Source organism: Globicephala melas, chromosome 20, assembly GCF_963455315.2.
Source record: "Globicephala melas chromosome 20, mGloMel1.2, whole genome shotgun sequence".
Taxonomy (NCBI): domain Eukaryota; kingdom Metazoa; phylum Chordata; class Mammalia; order Artiodactyla; family Delphinidae; genus Globicephala; species Globicephala melas.
Genome location: NC_083333.1, coordinates 57441194 through 57463368, shown reverse-complemented (window position 1 = coordinate 57463368; position 22175 = coordinate 57441194). Strand labels below are relative to the sequence as shown.

Sequence of the window (22175 nt, the reverse complement as noted above, 5' to 3'; positions counted from 1 at the left end):
TGTCAAAGAGTATATTGCCTACAAACTCTTCTAGGAGTTTTATGCTTTCTGATCTTACACTTAGGTCTTTATCCATTTTGAGTTTATTTTGTATTTGGTGAGAGATAGTAGTTTACTTTGATTCTTCTGTATGGAGCTGTCCAGTTTTCCCAATGTCATTTATTGAAGAGGCTGTCTTTACTCCATCGTGTATTCTTATCTCCTTTGCCATAGATTAATTGACCCTAGGTGCATGGGTTTATTTCTGGGCTATCTATTCTGTCCCACTGATTAATGTGTCTGTTTTTGTGCCAGTACCATAATGTTCTAAATACCATAGCTTTGTGGAATGGGTGGAAATCAGGGAGTGTGAAACCTCCTGCTTTGTTCTTCTTTCTCAAGATGGTTTTGGCTATTTGAGGTCATTTGTGTTTCCATACAAATTTTAGAATAAATTATTTGTTCTGGTTCTGTGAAAAAAATGCCATTAGTATTTTGATAAAGATTGCATTGAATCTGTAGATACCTTAGGTAAAATAGTTCTTATAACAATATTAATTCTTCCAGTCCTTGAATATATTTTTCCATTTGTTTGTGTCATCTTCAATTAATGTCTTACAGTGTTCCGAGTACAGGTCTTTTATCTTCTTGGTTAGATTTATTCTTAGGCATTTTTTTTTCATGCAATTGTAAATGGGGTTGTTTTCTTAATTTCCCTTTCTGATACTTTGTTGTTAGTGTATAGAAATGTGACAAATTTTAGTATATTGATCTTATATCTTAGATCTTTACTGAATTCATTTAGTAGTTTTCATATTCTTTGTTGGTGTCTTTAGGATTGCCTCTGTATACTATCATGTCATCTGCAAAGAGTGACGATTTTACTTCTTCCTTTCCAATTTGGATTCCTTATTTATTTTTCTTGTCTTATTGTTGTGGCTAGAACTTCCAATACTGCGGTGAGAGAGGGCATCCTTGTCTATTTCCTAATCTTACAGGAAATGCTTTCAGGTTTACACCATTCACTGTGATGTTAGCTGTGGTCTTGTCATATATGGCCCTTATTATGTTGAAGTATATTCCGTCTATATTCACTTTGTTGAGAGTTTTTGTCATAAATTGTTGTTGAATTTTGTCAAAAGCTTTTCTTGCATTGATTAAGATGATGATATGACTTTTTATTCTTCATTTTGTTAGTGTAGTGTATCATGTTGATTGATTTACAGATATTGAAAGCATTCTTGCATCCCTGGGATAGAGCCCACTTGATCATGGTGTATGATCCTTTCAATATACTGTTGAATTGGTTTGCTAATATTTTTTTGACAAATTTTCCATCAATTTTTAGCAGTGATATTTGATTCTAATTTTCTTTTTTGTGGTGTCTTTGTCTGCTTTTTGTATCAGGGTGATATTGGCCTCATAGAGTGATTTCAAAGGCCTTCCTTTCTCTTCAGTTATTTTCTAATAGTTTGGAAAAGATAGTTGTTAACTCTTCTTTAAATATTTGAGAGAATTCACCTGTGAAGCCATCTGGTCCTAGACTTTTTTGTTGAAAGTTGTTTGATTACTGATTCAATTTTATTACTGGTATTTGGTCTGTTCATATTTTCTATTTCTTCCTAATTTGTCTGGGAGATTGTACATTTCTAGGAATTTATCCATTTTTTCCTAGGTTGTCTATTTTATTGGCATATAATTGTTCATAATATTTTCTTATGAGTCTTTGTATCTCTGTGGTGTCAGTTGTAACTTCTCCCCTTTCCCTTCTGATTTTATTGATTTGGCTCCTCTCTCTTGCTTTCTTGATGAGTCTTGCTAACATTTATCAGTTTTGCTTATCTTTTCAAAGAACCAGTTCTTAATTTCATTGATCTTTTTTATTGTTTGTTTGTTTGTTTCTTATAAATTTATTTCTGCTCTGATCTTTATTATTTCTTTCCTTCTACTAACTTTGGGGTTTTTGTTTTTATTGTAGTTCCTTTAGTGTACAGGTGGATTGTTTATTTAAATTTTTTCTTGAGGTAGGCCTGTATCACTACAAACTTCCCTCTTAGACCTGCTTTTGTTTCATCTCATAGATTTTGGACTATGTGCTTGCATTTTCATGTGTCTTCAGGTATTTTTTAAATTTCCTCTGATTTCTTCAGTAACCCATCAGTTGTTTAGTACCACATTGTTTAAACTCCTCGTTTGTGTTTTTTTGCAGTTTTTTCCCTTTTAGTTGATCTGTAGTCTCAAACTCTTTTGGTCAGAAATTATGCTTGACGTGATTTCAAACTTTAATTTTTTGAGATTTGTTTTGTGGCCTAGCATGTGATCTATCCTGGATAATGTTCCATATGCATTTGAAGAGAATGTGTATTATGCTACTTTTAGATGAAATGTTCTGTATCTATCTTTTAATACTATTTTGTGTAATGTGTTGTTTAAGGCCAGTGTTACTGATTTTCCATCTGGATGATCTGTCCATTGATGTAAGCAGGGTGTTATAGTCCCCTACTATTATTGAGTTACTGTCAATTTCTCCATTTATGTCTGTTTATATTTGTTTTATGTATTGAGGTGCTCTTATCTATGTTAGGAGCATATATATTTAAAACTGTTATATTTCCTTCATTGATTTATCTCTTGATCATTATATAATGTCCTTATTTGTTTCTTGTTACAGTCTCTGTTATAAACTCTATTCTGTCTAAGTGTCTCCATCCCTGCTTTCTTTTCATTTCCATTTGCATGGAATATCTTTTTCCATCCCTCACTTTCGGTCTGTGTGTGTCTTTAAATCTGAGGTAGGTCTCTTGTAGGCAGCATATATATGGGCCTTCTTTTTTACCCATTTACCCACTATATGTCTTCTAATTGGAACACTTAGTGCATTTACCTTTAAAGTAATTATTGTTAAGTATGCACTTATCAGCATTTTGTTAATTGTTCTGGGGGTTTTTTTTGTAGTTCTTTTTTGTTCCTTTCTTCTTTTGATCTCTTCCCTTGTGATTTGATGACTATCTTTAGTGCTATATTTGGATTCCTTTCCTTTTTGTGTGTATCTGCTATCAATTTATGGAAAAACCTGAATGAATTTTTTGGCCAACAAAATATATAGCAATACATGATTATTTTATGTTCAAGTGTATTTTAACAACCTTGCATTTTTACTCCTCCCCCTCCAAGTTTAATTTTTTTACCTCCTATTTTATATCTTTCTGGTTTGTGTATTCCTTAACTATTTATTGTGGATATAGATAATTTTACTTTTGCCTTTTAACCTTCCTTCTAGCTTTATAAGTGGTTGATCTATTACCTTTACAGTATATTTGCTTTTACCAATGAGATTTTTCCTTTTGTAATTTTCAGATTTTTAATTGTGACCTTTTCTTTTCTGCTTAGATAAGTCCCTTTAACATTTCTTATAAATCCAGTTAGTCATGCTGAACTCTTTCAGTTTTTCTTGTTTCTAAAACTCTTTATGCCTCCTTCAAATCTGAATGATAGCCTTGCTGGGTGGAGTATTCTTGGTTATAGATTTTTTTTCCTTTCATCACTTTGAATATATTGTGCCACTCCCTTCTGGCCTGCAAAGTTTCTGCTGAAAAGTCAGCTGATAGACTTATGGGAGGTCCCTTGTATGTAATTGGTTGCTTTTATCTTGTTGCTTTTAATATTCTCTCTTTATCTTTAATTCTTGCTATTTTAATTACAATGTCTTAGTGTGGCCCTCTTTGGCTTTATTTCTTTGGGACTCTCTGTGCTTCTTGGACCTGGATGTCAGTTTCCTTTCCCAGGTTAGGGAAGTTTTCAATTATTATGTCTTCAAATAATTTATCTGACCCTTTCTTTCTCTATTCTTCTATGGGACCCCTACAATGTAAATATTAGTGTGCTTGATGTTGTCTCAGAGGTCTCAAACTATCTTCATTTTATAAAATTATTTTTTTTTCTCTTTTCTGTTCTGTTAGGGTGATTCCTACTGCACTTTTCCAGTTTGCTGATCCACTCCTCTGTATCATTTAATCAACCATGATTCCTTCTAGTGTATTTTTAAATTTAAATTACTGATTGTTCAGCTCTGTCTGGTACTTTATATTTTCTAATTCTGTTACACTTCTCACTGTGTTCATCCATTCTTCTCCTGAGTTCACTGAGCATCTTGATGATTATTACCTTGAACTCTTTATTGGGCAGATTGCTTATCTCCATTTTGTTAAAATTTTTTTCCTTAGGTTTTGTTTTGTTCCTTCTTTGGTACATATTTCTCCATCTCCTCATTTTGCCTATTCTCTGTATTTATATCCAGTGTTAGGCAATTTGGTTATATTTCCTGATTTTGGAGAAGTGGCCTCATGTAGGAGAGGTCCTATGGAGCCTACCAGCACACTCCCTTCTGGTCACCAGAGCTATATGCTCTAGGAGTGCCCCCTATGTGGGCTGCATGGGCCTTTCTGTTGTGGCAGGACCAACTACTGTGGGAATGCTGGTAGGTGGGGCTGCATTCTGCCTGGTTGGCCACCAGACTCTGCTTCACGTGGTGGTTGCTGGCTCACTGGTGGGTTAGACCAGTTCCCAGTACAGCTGGTTGCATGGGTTGGGGGGGTCCCTGGGCTGGTGCTGTCCTTCTGGTGGTCTAAGCCAGGTCCTGGGGCAGCTGGCTGTGGGGTCTGGGATGGTCCGGGGTTGGTGCTGGTTCACTGGTTGGTGTGTAAGTCCCAGGCACTAATAGGATAGAAAGAAGACTTTAAAATGGTGCTTGCCAGCACAAGTGTCCTTGAGGTATAACAAGTTCCCAGGCACTGCCACCAGTGTCTGTGTCTCCAAGGTGGGTCCCAATTTCCTTCTGCCTCTCTGAGAAGCTCTCCAAAATCTGCAGATGGGTCTGATCTGGGATACTTTCAAATTACTGATTCTGCCCTGGGTCCTTTAGCATGTGAGATTTTGTGTGCACCCTTTAAGAGCAGAGTCTCTATTTCCTAAAGCCTTCCAACTCTCCCAATATGTCAGCCTTGCTGACCATCAAAGCCAGACATTTTGGGGGCTCATATTCTTGCTGCAGGACCCCTTAGCTAGGGAGCCTAATGTGGGGCTTGGTCCCCCTTCCTCCTTGGGGAGAACCTCTGCATTTATTATTGTCCTCCCGTTTATAGGTTACCTACACAGGGGTGTGGGTCTTGACTATATTATGTCTCCGCCCCTCCTACCCAACTCAATGCAGTTCCTTCTTCATAGATTTAGTTGTGGAAAATCTTTCAGCTAGTCTTGAGGTTGTTCTTGTAGATAGTTGCTCTGTAAATGATTGCAATTTTGGTGTGCCCATGGCAAGAAGTAAGCTCAGGGTCTTCCTACTCCTCTGTCTTGGACACATTTCTCCCAAAGTAGGATTCTTATATCCATATGCAATGCAACAATATGTGAGTGTTGTTTGAAAGTACACTTATTTTGGATTTTGTCCTATGTGTCAGATATGAACAACTGGGTAAAAAGTACTCTTCTTCAAGAAAAAACAAACATTGTTTAAAAATTATCATTGTAAATAAGCATCTTAAAAGGTAAAAGAAACCACATTTGTTGTAAAATAAATATCCAAGACATCATATGTTTTGATTCTCATCTATTATTACCCTTTGTATTCTTGTGTTCACATTGAATTTCAGCTCTACCTCATGCTAAAACGAACAAACAAACAAATCCTGTAATTCATCATCTGAGATCTATGCCAAGTCAAATATGTTCAAACAAACACAGTAACACAGTGAGGTACTGCAGCAGAGCTGCTTTGTGTGTTTGCAAATAAGGTACATTTAACAATGAGCAGGAAGAATGCTCATAGATACAAATGTGACATAAAATACATAATGACTGGGATGCATTTAACATGTTGATACCCAGCTGATCTCAGACTTCAAAATGTGGCAGCTTGCCCAAATTCTACAAAACCTCTCAATCTTTTAGAGAGGTTTTTAAACCTTTTAAGTTGGCTACACATTTCTTCAAGGAAAAACTAAATTCAGAGCCAGTGATTTGTATCCTTACTTCTAAAATAAATCTCCAATTCATTAAACACCATCTTTTAATAGTTTGCAAACATGATTTAGCTATTGTCTATCAAGTTTAGGCATTACATTACCAGTTAGTTTATCCAACTACCATCTATATTTTATATTTTCCACCTTTCACAAATGCAAAGGAAATAATCAAATGGTTCTCAGCTCTTCAAACAGCTGACAACACAAAGCATGCCAGATATAAATATTTACACCATCAAAAGTAAATGTTTCCAAAATTCCAAACTCCAAAGCATTTGAAAATTGATTTGGATCAGGTATACTTTACTAAATTGAAAATATACTTTTAAGTCACATAACAACAAAAAAACACCAAAAGATAACATAACTTATGAATGATTTTTAACTCCAGCTATCTCTCATTCTCTTCTTTCCCAATAAATTTTAGAGAGAAGCTTTCCTGAATTAGTTTTTTTTATTTCTTTCACATCAAGATCTTCCTCTAAGATGGTATGATGGAAAATGAAACTTGTATATTCACTGTTTGTGTTAGCTTGCTACCTTTTCCATCCCACTCCCTATGTGCTTTTTACCTAATAATGCTTTAAATCCTTGTCATACTCTTACGAAAAAATCCAGTTCCTTAACATGGCCTCAGGATCTCACCTCTGCCTTCTTCTTCCATCCTTATCTCCTCATCAACCCCTCATAGGTCTCTGTGCTTCAGCCTTGCTGGCCATCTTTCAGGTAATTTCTGGAATTCAGGTACCACCCTTCCTTCTGCTTTGTGTGTGTTTACTTTTTTTCATTTCTCAGTTTGCCTAGAATACAGTTATGTCCTCCATCACACTCTCCAAGAAAGAAAGAGTGATTGCATACTCAAAATGGCAATTTGCCCTTTTTATATACTGGTCAGTGAACCTATACATGCTCATGACTTGATTTGAATGATTCAACTTTTTAAAGAGAGGTATATGTAGAAGCCAAGTCAAGTTCCTTTTAGGGTTTGTAAAATAAAACTGTAATTGGAACAATAATTAAGGTAGGTTAGTTTTCTATACGATCAGAACAATAAATGTCATGAACTTATATAGGACCTTTTTACAAAGGTGCTTCCTAAGTCATATTTAAAACAGCACACAAACACTACTTAGCTAAATAGTCTCAATCACATGCAAGATCCTTTAAAACTTGCCTTGTGACCTAAGTCAAAGTCACTAACAAAATCTTGATAGGTCATTCGATTTTTCAGTGCATGTGTGAAAATTATGTGATAAGAAAAAAATACAGCATATATGAAGGTGAAAAGATTACTTACAAACTTGTGGTAATTAAGGTGAACAGACTGCATAAGGGGAGTAGAAAGCAGAGCCCAAGGAGCCCAACCCCTGGAGAATCAGCCACCAGCAGTAGTGAAATTTATCCAAATTTTAACCCCAGTTTCTTGCACACAAATGATTTTCCATTCCTCTTGAGTTCACAACAGCTAAATCACTTTCAAACACAATTTTCTGTGTGTGTTTTTCCACCTTCAACAATCTACTCAACAGTAAGGGTAGCTAAATATAGATAAACCAGAAAAAACAAAAAAAAACGAAAATGCTAGATTCCAGTGATGAGGAAACCCCATGGACATTATGCTCTTCCACAAATTAAGGAGGAGCTCATCATGGGGGAAGGAGAGGGAAGAAGGGATGTTGATGTGAGAATCGAGAAGCATAGTTCAGCATTTCTGTGCAGGAACTATGATTCTTAGCCAGCAAGCCATAGTAAAATTAATTATTTACTTTCTTATAAATCATCTAATGTGATTTTTGTTTGTTTTTCCTTCCAGGATGATAAATGTCTGAGTTTACTTTTGTTAATTTTTTTTTTCACTTTGTTGAGGTTAAAAGAAGCCCCAGTAAAGAGGTTTCTGAGAGGAAGAATTTTCCCAGCATGATATGCAGGGGAGGCAATGCTGTTTTCTGACTTTCTTTCATGAGCTACCAAGGGATAGGACTTCAGGCAACATCCAGGGAATACAAAGAAGTAATCAGAAGCATGAGGGTTTGACTAGGTAGAGAGAAAAAGCACGATTTACACATAATTATATTTGCTGGCAATAGGCCTGAGGTCTGTGATGTGACTCCTGGGTAGAAAGACAAACTCATCACAGAGATCAAGGACTGGAAGGCTGGCTTTCAGAATCAGCATCTCTCCCTGTCCTCAACTTCACGATGGAAGCAACATGGCTGCTTACCTTCCTGCCCCCAGTGTTGATGCGAAGGGGCGTCAGAAAGGGGTCGAAGATCATGTGACTAGTCTCTATATTGACTGGTGACTGCCGTTTCCCCACAGAGCAAAGATTCCAAGCTGAGTTCACCAATCCCCAGAAAGAAGGAACTAGAAACAGAAAGAAATTTTAGAATCAGGCTGGGGAAACAATGTAAAAAGAGCTATGGCACAAAAGTCATAAAATCAAAGAGAGCCATCCAATGTTTCCCACACATAGAGATCCTTGGGTGTCATTATGGCAGTTTCCTGGTCTGAATCTTGGTCAATTTCTCTAACTCTTAGCTTCATGATGTCTTAAGATCAGATTTTGTTATTTTTGACCCATTGATTCTGTGGCCTCTTTGATGGGTATAGATAGCTAGCATTAATGACTTAATAAGAAGGTGGCATAGTCCAGCCACATCATCTTTTCATATTGAGGTACACTAAATATATAGCAACTCCTGAGTTGATGCTCTGCTTTTCTGTTTGGCAGGAATGATATGGGAATCAACCTTGTTCTAGATAGAAAGTTTTATAAGCTTTTCAAAGAAGTAGCATTCAACATATATAAGGTATTTATTCTGCTGAGGGAGTGAATTATTTTATGACCCCCTATCAATGCCAGACAGGAGCTTGGCAAGTTGACTTAATGTACCATCAGCTGAAGAATGTGTTCATTAATAAGCAGAAAAAGATGGCATTGAGTGCAGAGTGCAAATATCCAAAGGGAAATCATCAACTCATTTTCAGTGTCACATTAAAGAATCTATTAAAATAAATTTCTGGACAATTTCCAGTCCTATTTTCTTCTGTTTGAAAAAGTTAGCAGAGAAGTGGGGTAGCCAACCTACTAACTTTACATCAGTGAAGATCAGCGACTATATCTTCAACATTTTCCTGCCCCCTCAGTATCTTTATTGAGGCTTTAGATCCATGTGTCCTTTATATGCCTCTGAGATTGTATGATCATCATTCAATCATCCATGCACAGCATCTATCAGCAGTCCAGTGAGCTCCTATTGCATGTCCAGCACTGGGTTATGCTGAATTTTGAAGAAGGCAGATGCATGTAAGAACAATTACCACACTGGGGGTGGGGTACAGTATGAGGTTAAGTCAAGTGTATATGAAACTCTAGATGAGGGGCACCAAAGCCTGCAGCAGTGGAAGTGGAAACAGGGAGCGATTCCTACAGAAGATGAACCTAACAATAAAGTCACAACCCTCTCAAATGTACGTGTCCTCTCAGGAACTCAAATTTAATACAACCTTTAATTTACAGCAGCCATTATTCCTTCCCACGTCATGGATGGAGAAAACTGAAGCAAGAGAGGTGTATGGCAAATACCTGCCAAAGATACTATGAAAGAGAGAAGTTTGGGGCTGGATGGTATGTCTAGTCCCATCTAAATTCAAAATTCTATAACCCTTTTAATTGTTATAGGAAATTATTGGGCAGAAGTGATAAAAACAAGTTCCTTAGAGTCTTAGAAGAATATTTCAACACCAAAATAAGGTGGGCTTCATTGTGAAATATGGCAAATAACTTAATTTGGTTTAACCCCTTGGCAATAAGCCTCTGGTAGATCCACCCCCTTTAATTAAAAAGTTTGAATTGACTTTCCAGCTATAACAGATTTTCAAAATGGCAGCAATGGCCAGGGTTACAGAGAGAGAAAGAGAAGGAGGAGGAGGGGAAGGGGAAGTAGATAGAAGAATATGTACATGTGTTTCCTTGGCACTTTCATTTCCCATCATTATTTAAGCTATTTTATCTCTGCAAGTCACTTTATCTTTAGAAGGTACCATGACCTAGCAAAATTACAATATTTAAGGAAGCTCTTGCATTAAAAATGTATTTAAAAAACATAAACTTCTATCATCTATAAAATGCTCTTTTAAAATCACTGACTTAATTTTAGACTTATTCTTCAATCATTTCAAGTTTATTATAAAAATAAATCCTCCATCAGTGCATGTTCTTACCTGTGATTTTCAGTGATGCACATAAACATGGCAGATGTGAGGATGCCAGGGATACAGTCATGGCACTGCCACAAATTAGCTGTGTGCCCTTAGATAGCCATTTATTTCTTGGGCCTTGGTTGGTCTCTATGGCCTCTGTTGTAGGCTGAATAATGGCCCCCTCCAAAGATGTCCACATCCTAACCCCAGAACCTGTGAATGTGTTACCTTACATTGTAAAAGGTACTGGACAGAAATTACTAAATTAAGGATCTTGAGATGAGTAGATTATCCTGGATTATCTGGGCCCAACATAATTACAAGGGTCTTTTTTATGAGAGAGGTGTAGAAGGATCACAGAAAAAAATTAAGGATGGAAAGAGAGGTCAGAGAGGACAGAAGATGCTGGCTTTGAAGATGGAGGAAGGGAACATGAGCTAAAGAATGCAGGTGGCCTCTACAACCTGGAATAGGCAAAGCAACAGATTCTTCCCCTAGAGCCTCCAAAAGGAACACCAGCCTGCTGACACTGATCTTAACCCCATGAGACTCATTTCAGACTTCTCACCTCCAGAACTCTAAGATAATAAATTTGTGTTGTTTTAAGTCACTAAGTTGTTATTATTTGTCACAGCCACAATAGGAAACTAATACAGCCCCTTTTATCTTTAAAATCCTGTGAGACAAGAACCTCTTTGACAATCAGGCCACCTATGATGTCCTGGGGGACCTTCCCTGGAAGGCAGATTCATAATAAACATAGTAAGAGATGATACATATTGTATTTCATATACTCCCATGAAAATTATTAACAAAAATAATCAAATCCTATAAATGGATTGCCAGACTGCTATTATATGGCAACATGGGTGGGCAGATGCTTCTGTGCTTTACAAATAAACTTCACACCCCAAAAGTACCCCCATAAAAACACAAACAGCAAAAATGTTATGTGAACGTCTGATTTGCTTTTATTGAGCATGGCATTCTTTATGACAAATAGTTTCAGGGTTTTACATACCCACTTCACTATCGAGGCCTGTGTGTCTGGTTCTAACCACTTGCTTAGACAATTGAGGAATAACTGAGAAACACTCTTCCTTGCTAATCTGCGACCCTCATTAGCTCCACTCCTGAAGAGGTATCAAAGTTTATTCATCACTGGATTGCTCATTTTAAATCAGCCATAAATTAATAGTCTTTCAGAAATAGAAGCCACCTTAGTGGTCATCTAATCTAAATGAATAAACAAAATTAAGGCCATAAAGGCAGATAAAGTCCTCAACCCAAGACCACACACCCAGGGAGAGGCAGGGAAGGACAGAGTAAGTACTGGTACCCAGGTCTCAAGACTCACAGTGCTCTAAATCCCTTCAACCCCAGCAGGCTTCATACATGAGCAGGTAATTAGAGTCAGAGTTTCAGAGTTAAATTGTTGTTATGGCCATGGAAGACTTTTGCTACCATTTCTCTTTTGGTAAATCAAGAGTAACATTAATGCCTAGTCTCCAGTTAAAATAAATTTCAAGTGCAAAGGTTTAAATCAAACTGCTTTAAATATCAATCATCCCAAATAAAGTTAAGATTTTTAAAAAGCCATTCAACTATAGCTGGGTAGAAACAAGGCTTCAATTCAGGCGATAAGATGTGTTTGTGTCTCATCTGCAGAGCCTCAAGGAGAGCTAATGGGGATGACTGCTCATGAAGAGCTGAACTAGGCAAGGTTCTAGTCCAGATGAAAGAAGTCAATGCTCTTAGAATCATTGTTATGTGTTGGGACAATAATTAAGGTGTCTAGTCCACGGACCTTAGGTGCCGAAAGGGACCAAGAATAGGTCTACAAATGTCATGTAATCTAGGTTCTAGGGAAATGCTATAGGAGGAAGGCTGTGGAAACAGAAGCATGGAGTTCCCATACTTATTAGAGCATGGGAGTGAGCCAGTAGACTTTACCTTCAGAGCAAGGCTGGACAAATGAACTAAGGTTTCAAGATTTAGAGTAAGAAACTCTCCCTCTGGATTTGTGCAGAACTCTGTTATCCCCACAATTCTAATATGTAACTATGCTCCATATTTTTGATCCTTCAGGTTTATAAACTCCCCATGTCACCCCTGGGAACAGAAGTGACTTTGTAGAACGCTATGGCACTGCTTCTATTTCCAAATTTAGAGAATCATTGCTGAATTATTTTTTTCTTCATTCCCATGGTTGTCCCAATAAATCAAATTTTTAAATTTTCTGTCATTTTTTTTAAAGCATCAGTTATTATGGTTTACTAGCTAATGCGGTGTCTTTTTCTAGCTTGACTGATACAACTTATTGTTGAGAAAAAATGTGAAAAAGTAAACTTGAGTGAGAATTACTCTAATTAGTAAACAACTGGTCTGAAATGTTTGAATGGCACCATCTCTAGAATCCTTTTCACACAATCTTTTAATTTACATGTAACCTAAAATAGACACCTGACTTGGATATTTTTGCAAATTAATTTTCACAGAGACTAAACAATGGAACTTAACTGCTGCATCACAGCTATGTGTCATCTTGCCAAAACATTTCCCTGTGGCAATGCTGTCATTGTGACTATAAACTACAAAACCCAATGGTTTCTTGGCTCTGGGTCCAGTGAGCTATGAAAATGCTCAGTGACTGATTTCAGCTATGTAAAACATAAGCCTTGGAAAATTCAAAACCTATCGGTTGTTTATTCAAAATCAGTGAAACAAAAAGCTCAAGTTTAGCTTATTAACACATGGTAACCCTCAGACAAAACCAAAAAAGCTCCTACTAAAATAAGAAATAGTTTGAGAGAGCAATGAACTAGAGGGATCAAGTTTGATACTGAGTTAAAATTTGTCTCGATGACATTTGTATCCTATAGAAAATGCTCCAAAGTCAGTCTGAGCTTTTAGACATCCTCCTTGTTCATTTGTCCTGAATTGTCATTTGTCGTCTCAGCAGAATTTGCAGAGACCATGCTGTTATGGCAAGGAGTTTGACACTTGGAATTAATTCATGCAATTTATTGACTTGCTAAATCCTATGGAAACAATACAAACTCAAAAAGTGTTTATTGACAGCCTATTATGTGCCAGACATTAGGCTTGACACTGTGAATTCATGCAGCAAATATTTACTGAGGACCTACTCTATGTGCCAGGCACTGCCATCAGTTCTGGGTAGTCAGTAATGAATAAAACAGATATGGTTCCTGCTCTCATAGATCTTGCAGTCTAGTAGGGGATATGGGGGATAATGTTTATCTCCAAGTTTATATACGCATATCTATGTAATTAGAACTATTTGCAAGTACACTGTAGAAACAATTAAAACAGTAATGAACTATAGAATATAGTATGGATTGGTGAGATAACCTAGGTAGAATGGCCAGGAATAATTCCTCTGGAGGTGACATCTAACAAACCCTGGAAGGACTGAGAGGAGTTGCTTCTGAAGAGTGGCAGGGGAGAGGGTGTCCAAAGAAGAGGAGAGGAGCAGGTCTTGGCAGAGAAGAGCCTGATGTGTTTAAGGAGTGGAGAGGAAGAAAGTTAACCTGAACTAGATGAGCCAGATGAGAAGAAAAGTGAGATGAAATGAGGTTGGCCAGGTAGACCAGGGACAGGAACTTGCATTTTACTCTAATGTATTAGAAAGCAACTGAGAATTTGGGGCAAGGGAGTACCATGGTCTGATTTATGAATTAAAAGCCTTGGTTGGAATACAGCCAAAAGTGAGCTTGCTTACCCTTGGAGTAGTTTGAGTAGGAAAAGAATTGGTTTCTAAGCAACAGTTGGGTTTTTATGAGAATTTAATCCTATTGCTTTGGGTTTGTTTAAATTCTATCTCAAAGGCACAACTAATTGAATGTTTTAAAAACTATTCTCTTCAACACACATTCCAATAAAATAGCATTTTCCTATGATGCAACTAGTGCATTACAAGTAATCATTTGAAGCAAGGAATATTTTCATGAAGAGATTCAGCTAAGGCAATCTTTTCTAGCTTTCAAGCAATAAACTAAGTTCCCAACTTTTTGGCCAAAGGAAAGCAATTGCAAGTTGGGAAAATGAATACTGGCATAAAACGTATTTTCAGTGAATTCAGTCCTTACAAATAAAGGCTTCTGCTTCAATATAGCCATCTCTACTGTAGGGTTATAAAGCATATGAATACATTTAAAATAAGAACTCATATCTTTTCCTTGTTCTTTTCCTCACCAGAGCTGATTTACTATCATTTTCCCTATTCTCAACTCTAATAAATCTCCACTTTGAGCCATTATTAATGAGCATGTTTGAAATACTCACTGCTGCAGGATTTTTGGCCCCTTTCTGATTTCAAATTTATATCATAAGGGGAGCTGGCTTTGAATAACTCCTTTGCTGCAATTCCTCTTCCATTGTTGGGACTCTGATTCATATTACATGGAGGGTTTCTAACTAGAGCTGCCCATTCTCTCACTTGGGAATCTCTAAAAGGTTGGAAATATCCTACTTAATACATAATCATTAATTTGTGCATTCACCTAAAAAATTAATGGAATATCTCCTATGAGCCAGATTTTTAAAAATGCTCCCACTCTAATGAAGACCTCTAATTGTGGGAAGACAGGCAAGCTAACAAATCATGCTATAATAAAACATGAGTTATAATTAAGGTGTGTGAATATTAAAGTCTAAATGGAGACAGGGGAGTAAATTGACCCTGACCCTTTCCTCAAGTGATGGCATCAGCCTTCCTAGCAGAGGAGACATTTGAATTCATCCTGAAAGTATGAATAGAAACTACAAGCCATACAAATCTTATAACTAGTTAAAAGACTAAAATTTTTCTAGAAACTGAGACAAATTATTGCTGGAATTTGAATAACTTTTATGCAGGGAGATTTTAAGCCACTGGATCTTCTGACTTCCTCAACTTGGAGAGTTTGTATTACATAGGAGAAAGACCATGAGCTACCATATCCTTACCATGCAACCTTGAGCAGGGGGTTAAACTTCTATAGCCTTAGTTTCTCCATCTGTAAAATGAAGATGATACTTCACAGAGTTGTTGGGAAGATAAGTGAGAATATGCTTATAAAAGGTCTAGCATAGTGTCATTTCTATAACAAATATTCAATGAATGTTGGAGAAGGATTACCATGAGGGGATGTTGGGGAATGGTGTGGCCACCAGCTCTGTGATCCCACCACCATAACATTCCAGGGATGAAAAGGGTAAAGTTTCCAGGCAGGAGTGCGGAAGAGGGGAAGGTTTCAGAGGCCCACACATCCCAACCTGAATTCAGAGCAGGGAGCAGTCTAGGTCATAGGATTGGTCTCTCAATTTCATACTTTTAATGAACCATGTGAAATTATTTCTTGGATCTATAGCTCTCAACGTCTGGATGAATGGAGAGAGTTAGCAGTGATATGGGTCACCCAGCATGGTTTTATCTACAAAGAAAATAATTTTAATTTAGCTTTTGGAAGTTGGTGGATTATTTGTTTGTATAGCAGCTCCATCCTCCTGTTTGGGATTGGTTCTAATATGCTAACTGGCTTGCATCCCTGCAAGCACATCAACAGAGGGTGAAGTGAAAGGAAGGAAGGGGGAGTTTTCATTTGCTGATCAGTCACCATAATCTCTGTGCTAGGAACTTGACATATCTTATCTTGCTTAATCCTCCCCACAATTCCGTGAGATAATATTAACTGTTACTTTGTAGATGAGAAAAATAAGACTTAAAGAGGTTATATGACTTTCCAAGGTCACTTGGCCAGTAAGTAGAGGGACTAGAATTTGAAATCAGTTCTTTTCTCTAAAACAAAGAAATAACAAGACAAAGGAAGCAAAGTAATGCATGTGTAGTAACATATGAAACAATACACAGGCATATAAAGCAAGAGGTAATCATCTCACCCTCCTTCCTTCCAATGACAGCCCTGAGGTAATTGGTGTGAACACTTTATTAGGCATCATTCAACATCTTTCACTATGCTCATACAAACATATTCAAGTACCTATACACAGAGAGAAGTTCTATTTATAAAAATAATTTTTGTTTCAAGTAACAATATACCATGAATGCCCTCTATGTCAGTCCTTCGTAGAGCTACAAATTCATGTGAAAGGCTACAGAGCTGCTGTAGTTTGAATGCACCTAACTTTTCTAAACCATTTCCTAAATGAAAGACATTAAGATTGTTTCCATCTTATTTTACCATGAAAATCAATGTTGCAGTAAATAGCCTCAAACATATACTTTTCATACTAGTAGTATTGTTTAGTCAAGGTATGTACATGCCTTATTTTAATAGATGCTGCCAGGTTACTTTAAAAGATACTGGCAGTGTCTATAAATATTTATGTTCCTAACAGCTGTGTGTGGTATGTCCATTTCCCCATAATCTCCATAGCACTGAATGTTATTTATTTATTTGTTTGTTTATTTACTTATGGCAATCTAATAGGAAAGATGGGATTTCACTGATTTAATTTGCATTTCTTAACTACTGCCACGGTTGAGTATCTTCTCATATGCTCATTAGCTATTTGCATTTCTCTTCTGATCCTATTCTTCATGTATTTTTCTCTGGGTTATTTGTGTTTTTCAAATGAGTTTTACCTATCATTTGAATTCTAGAAATATTAGCCCTCTGTCACATGCTATAAACATTTTCTCCTACCCTATTATCTAGCTTTTAAGCTCATTTTTTGGTATTTGGTTATCTATGGATTTTAAAATTTTATATGGTTGGATTTATCGATCTTTTTGTGCACAAGCTTTCTCTGTTTTCTCTATTATTTAATATTGCATATCCAACTAGAGTGTTTGTAAGTATTTTCCTAAATATTAAAAAAATATTTTTACTGTTATAGTTTTTACAATTTTATTTTTAAAATCTATCACAGATTAATTTGTATATACTTAGACCACAATCTGGGGTCTAAGGTTTTCCCAGATATAAACTGAATAATGCCATTATTATTTATTAAACAAACCATCTTTTGTGACCAATTGAGTGTTGCTTTTATCACATATTAAGTTTCCATATACATTAGATTTGCTTCCAGTCTTCCTGGATTATTCAACCTATATTTATATTCCTGTGTCAGTGCCATATTGTTTTGAGTATAGTTACAATTTAAGGTCATTTATAAGATCAGGCTTCCTGATCAAAAAGCCTGCTCTCTTTCCCTGCTACCTCTAAAGGACTATACATGCTCCAGGGAAACTTGCTAGGATTAGTGACCCTAGGAATTTAACTGTGTTAAATTCTGAAAAATTCACCAACACGTTATTAGACAACAATTCCCTACAAATTCAAACATCTGGTGAAACACTTTTAAAATCCTGCAAAACATGTGGATATCTTGAAATACAGTGTCCCTTATCCATATCTGTTTGAGTATGTAAACATCTCCCTCTCTTTTTCTCCCTCTAATTCTCACTCTCTCTATATGTGTGCACAAAATTACTATTATACAAATTTCAAAAGTAGGCAAATGATGAAAGCCCTCTTGCCCAGATGTATGTGGAGATCAGTCGCCTTTTACAACTTCTCAGTGTTCACATTTGGGTAATCCTACAGAAATCTCCAGCCGTTCCAGTCTGTCTTGGTTTTGGCAGGTATTTAAGGCATTTTCTTTACCATTTGCAAAAATAAGGGCTCAGTTATCTTCATATTACATCAGGAAAAATAATCTTTGTGCTATCCCTGAGTCTTGGGGTCCAAACACGATAAAATTGGTCACTAAACAGGGAACAAAAACACACATATGATCTGTTGGTCTTTTCCCAATTCTGTACTGGGATGGATTGTCCAATAAGCCTGCATGTATTTTCTGTTGAGATGCTAGATTTAGCTTTCTTTGACATAGTGACTTCTACCAACACATTTAACTTCTCTTCTTAATTTTCCTATTTGACTTTGGCATCAACATGCTTCCTATTAGCAGGCAATAAAACATGCAGGCATCTCACTAACTGTAGCTCTCTATCATCCCCAAAATCTTGTTAAAGATCAAATCTGGGTGAATTCTTTGCTTTCAAATGATTTTTGTCCAACCAAGGTACCACTAGCCTAATCCAGTTCCCAATGCCATGTACTTTAGTTTTTGTAACAATTCCTTAAATTCCCCAACTCCAGGGTAAGTTCCACATTACAAATGATATGAGAGCTGAGCAGACACAGAAGAACCATGACTGGAAAATAGGCTACATCTCTGGTTCACAACAGAATTTAGTGCACAGCAAGGGTCAGAATTAGATTACTCAAGATCTGTGTTGTCTTGTATCCCTAGAGCTCTGATTCAATGCCATCATTACACCCTCAGTTCCCATTCCAATCCTTGGCACACTCAACAACTCAACAACTACTAATCAAATGTGTAGATAATTAAATGGATGGATGGATGGAAGAAACTGAACTATGCTGTCTGCTTTGCGTCTTATTTTCTCCCCGGTGCTTGTCATATTACAGTTCTTCAATACAGTTTGTGGAATGAATGGATGCACATCATTCTGTTTCATTTCCAAACCCTCAAAAATACAGTGTGCTCATTCCTACTTCTGGGCTCTTTTCCCCTGTGCTTCACTGAGGTATAATTGACAAATAAAAATTGTATACATTTAGGTTGTACAACATGATTTTTTTAAGGTGTACAATGTGATGGTTTGATATACATATACATTGTAAAATGATTACCACAACCATAGCTACCTTTTCTTTTTGAGGTGAGGACCCTTAAGACCCACTTTCTTAGCAAATTTAAAGTGTACAATACAGAATTGTTAACTATAATCACCATGCTGTACATTAGATCCCAGAATCTATTCACCTTATAAGTGTATGTGTGTGCTCTTTGACTTACATGTTCCCTCTCTTCAGATCCTGGCAACCACTGTTCTACTCCCTAGTTCTATGAGTTTGAATTTTTAGATTCCACATTTATCTTCTTTTCTCTCTTGACCTTCCCCTATCAAATCCTATACATCCTACAATTCCTAATTTAAATCCCAATCCCTCCATAAATCATCCTTTACTGGTTAAGTCATCACTCTGGATTTCTAGAGAAGCTGGTTAGATGCCACATAATTTCATATTTAATTACACATGGTTATATTGTTCAATGTTTTGTGAATTCATTAATATCATTTTCTAAGTAGAAGTAAGCACCTCAAGATCAGAAACTTGAACATAGCACAACACCTGATTACAGGGCCTAGACCTATAAAAGATAATTCATGAAGTGATTGTTCAAGGTGAAATCTCTCTAAGGAACTTTTAAAAATAATTTTTATTACAGTATAGTTGATTTACAATGTTGTTTTAATTCAGGTGTACAGGAAAGTGAATCAGTTATACATATATGCATATCCACTCTTTTTTAGATTCTTTTCTCATATAGGTCATTACAGAGTATTGACTAGAGGTCCTTATTAGTTATCTATTTTATACGGGTATGGTTTAGGGTACAGGTTAGGGTACAACAACGTTTTAGGGTTAGCGTACGTGTTAGGGTAAGGGTTAGTGTTAGTGTATGGGCTGGATTAGGGTACAGGTTAGGGTAAGACATCGGGTAAGGGTTAGGGTTAGGGTTAGGGAACGGGTACGGTTTTGGGTACAGGTTAGGGTACGACAATGGTTTAAGGTTAGCGTACGTGTTAGGGTATGGGTTAGTGTTAGTGTACGGGTTAGGATTAGGGTATGGGTTAGGGTAAGGCATCGGGTAAGGGTTAGCGTTAGGGTTAGGGTTAGGGAACGGATATGGTTTAGGGTACAGGTTAGGGTACGACAACGGTTTAGGTTTAGCGTACATGTTAGGGTAAGGGTTAGTGTTAGTGTACGGGTTAGGGTTAGGGTACGGGTTAGGGTAAGGCATGGGGTAAGGGTTAGGGTTGGGGTAGGGTCAGGGTTAGGGTTAGGGAACGGGTAGAGTTTTGGGTACAGGTTAGGGTACGACAACGGTTTAGGGTTAGCGTACGTGTTAGGGTATGGAAATCCCAATCTCCCAGTTTATCTCTCCCTCACTTTCCCTCCTTTTAACCATAGTTTGTTTTCTACATCTGTGACTCTATTTCTCTTTCATAAATAAGTTAACTTGCACCATTTTTTTTTAGATTCTACATATAAGTGGTATCATATGATGTTTGTCTTTCTATGTCTGACTTACTTCACTCAGTATGACAATCTCTACATCTATCCATGTTGCTGCAAATGACATTATTTCATTCTTTTTTATGGCTGAATAATATTCCACTGTATATATGTACCACACCTTCTTTATCCATTCCTCTGGCAATGGACATTAAGGTTGCTTCCATGTTTTGGTTATTTTAAATAGTGCTGCAATGAACATTGAGGTGCATTTATCTTTCCAACTATGGTTTTCTCTGGATATATACCCAGGAGTGGGATTGCTGGATATGCTAGTTCTATATTTAGTTTTTTAAGGAGCCTCCATACTGCTCTCCATAATGGTTGTACCAACTTACATTCCCACCAATGGTATAGGAAGGTTCCCTTTTCTCTGCACCCTCTCCAGCATTGTTTGTAGATTTTTTGATAATGGCCATTCTGACAAGTGTGAGGTGATAGCTCATTGTAGTTTTGATTTGCATTTCTCTAATAATTAGTGATATTGAGCATCTTTTCATGTGCCTCTTGGCCATTTCAATATCTTCTTTGGAGAAATGTCTATTTAGGTCTTCTGTCCATTTTTTGATTGGGTTTGTGTTTTGATCTAGAGCTGCATGAGTTGTTTGTACATTTAGGAGATTAATCCCTTGTTGGTCGTTTCATTAGCAAATATTTTCTCCCATTCTGTGGGTTGTCTTTTCATTTTGTCTAAATGTTCCTTTGTTGTGCATAGTTTTTAAGTTTAATTAAGTCCCTTTTTAATTTTTGTTTTTATTTCCATTACTCAAGGAGGTGGATCAAAACAGATATGGCTGCAATTTATGTCAGACAGTGCTCTACATATGTTTTCCTCTAAGAGTTTTATAGTATCTGGCCTTATATTTAGGTCTTTAATCCATTTTGAGTTTATTTTTGTGTATGGTGTTATGGAATGTTCTAATTCTATCTTTTACATGTAGCTGTCCAGTTTTCCCAGTACCATTTGTTGAAGAGACTATTTTTTCTCCATTGTATAGTCTTGCCTCCTTTGTCATAGTTTAATTGACCATAGTGCATGGGTTTACCTCTGGACTTCCTATCCTGTTCCATTGATCTGTATTTCTGGTTTTGTGCCAGTGCCAAACTGTTTTGATGACTCTAGCTTTGTAGTATAGTCTGAAGTCAGGGAGCCTGATTCCTCCAAGTTTGTTTTTCTTTCTCAGGATGCTTTGGCTATTCAGGGTCTTTTGTGTTTCCATACAAATTTTAAGATTTTTTTGTCTATTTCAGTGATAAATGCCACTGGTAATTTGATAGGGATAGCATTGAATCTGTAAATTGCTTTGGGTAGTATATTCATTTTGACACTGTTGATTCTTCCAATCTAAGAACACGGTATATTTATCCATCTGTTTGTATTATCTTTGAGGTCTTTCATCAGTATCTTATAGTTTTCTGCATACAGATCTTTTGCCTCCTTAGATAGGTTTATACTTAAGTATTTTATTCTTTTTGATGCAATGTTAAAATGGATTGTTTTTAATTTATCTTTCTGCTCTTTTGTTTTTAGTGTATAGGAATACAAGAGATCTGTGTGTATTAATTTTGTATCCTGCAACTTTACCAGATTCATTGATGAGCTCTAGTAGTTTTCTGAGAGCATCTTTAGGATTTTTTATGTATAGTATCATGTCATCTGCAAACAGTGAAAGTTTTACTTCTTCTTTTCCAATTTGAATTACTTTTATTTATTTTTCTTCTCTGATGGCTGTGGCTAGAAATTCCAAAACATTGTTGAATAAAAGTGGCAAGAGTGGACATCCTTGTCTTGTTCCTGATCTTAAAGGAAATGCTTTCAGCTTTTCAC

At 36.6% G+C, this 22175-nt stretch overlaps 1 protein-coding gene across 7 annotated transcripts in view; it reads right to left on the bottom strand.

The window, feature by feature from the left end:
• Positions 1-22175, bottom strand: part of CA10 (carbonic anhydrase 10) — a 638759-nt gene that overhangs the window by 369155 nt on the left and 247429 nt on the right. For all 7 annotated transcript variants that reach the window (XM_060289949.1, XM_060289948.1, XM_060289954.1 and 4 more), the window contains one exon: positions 8221-8363. In XM_060289949.1, coding sequence (XP_060145932.1) covers positions 8221-8363 — 143 coding nt within the window. The remainder of the gene's footprint in view (positions 1-8220; positions 8364-22175) is intronic.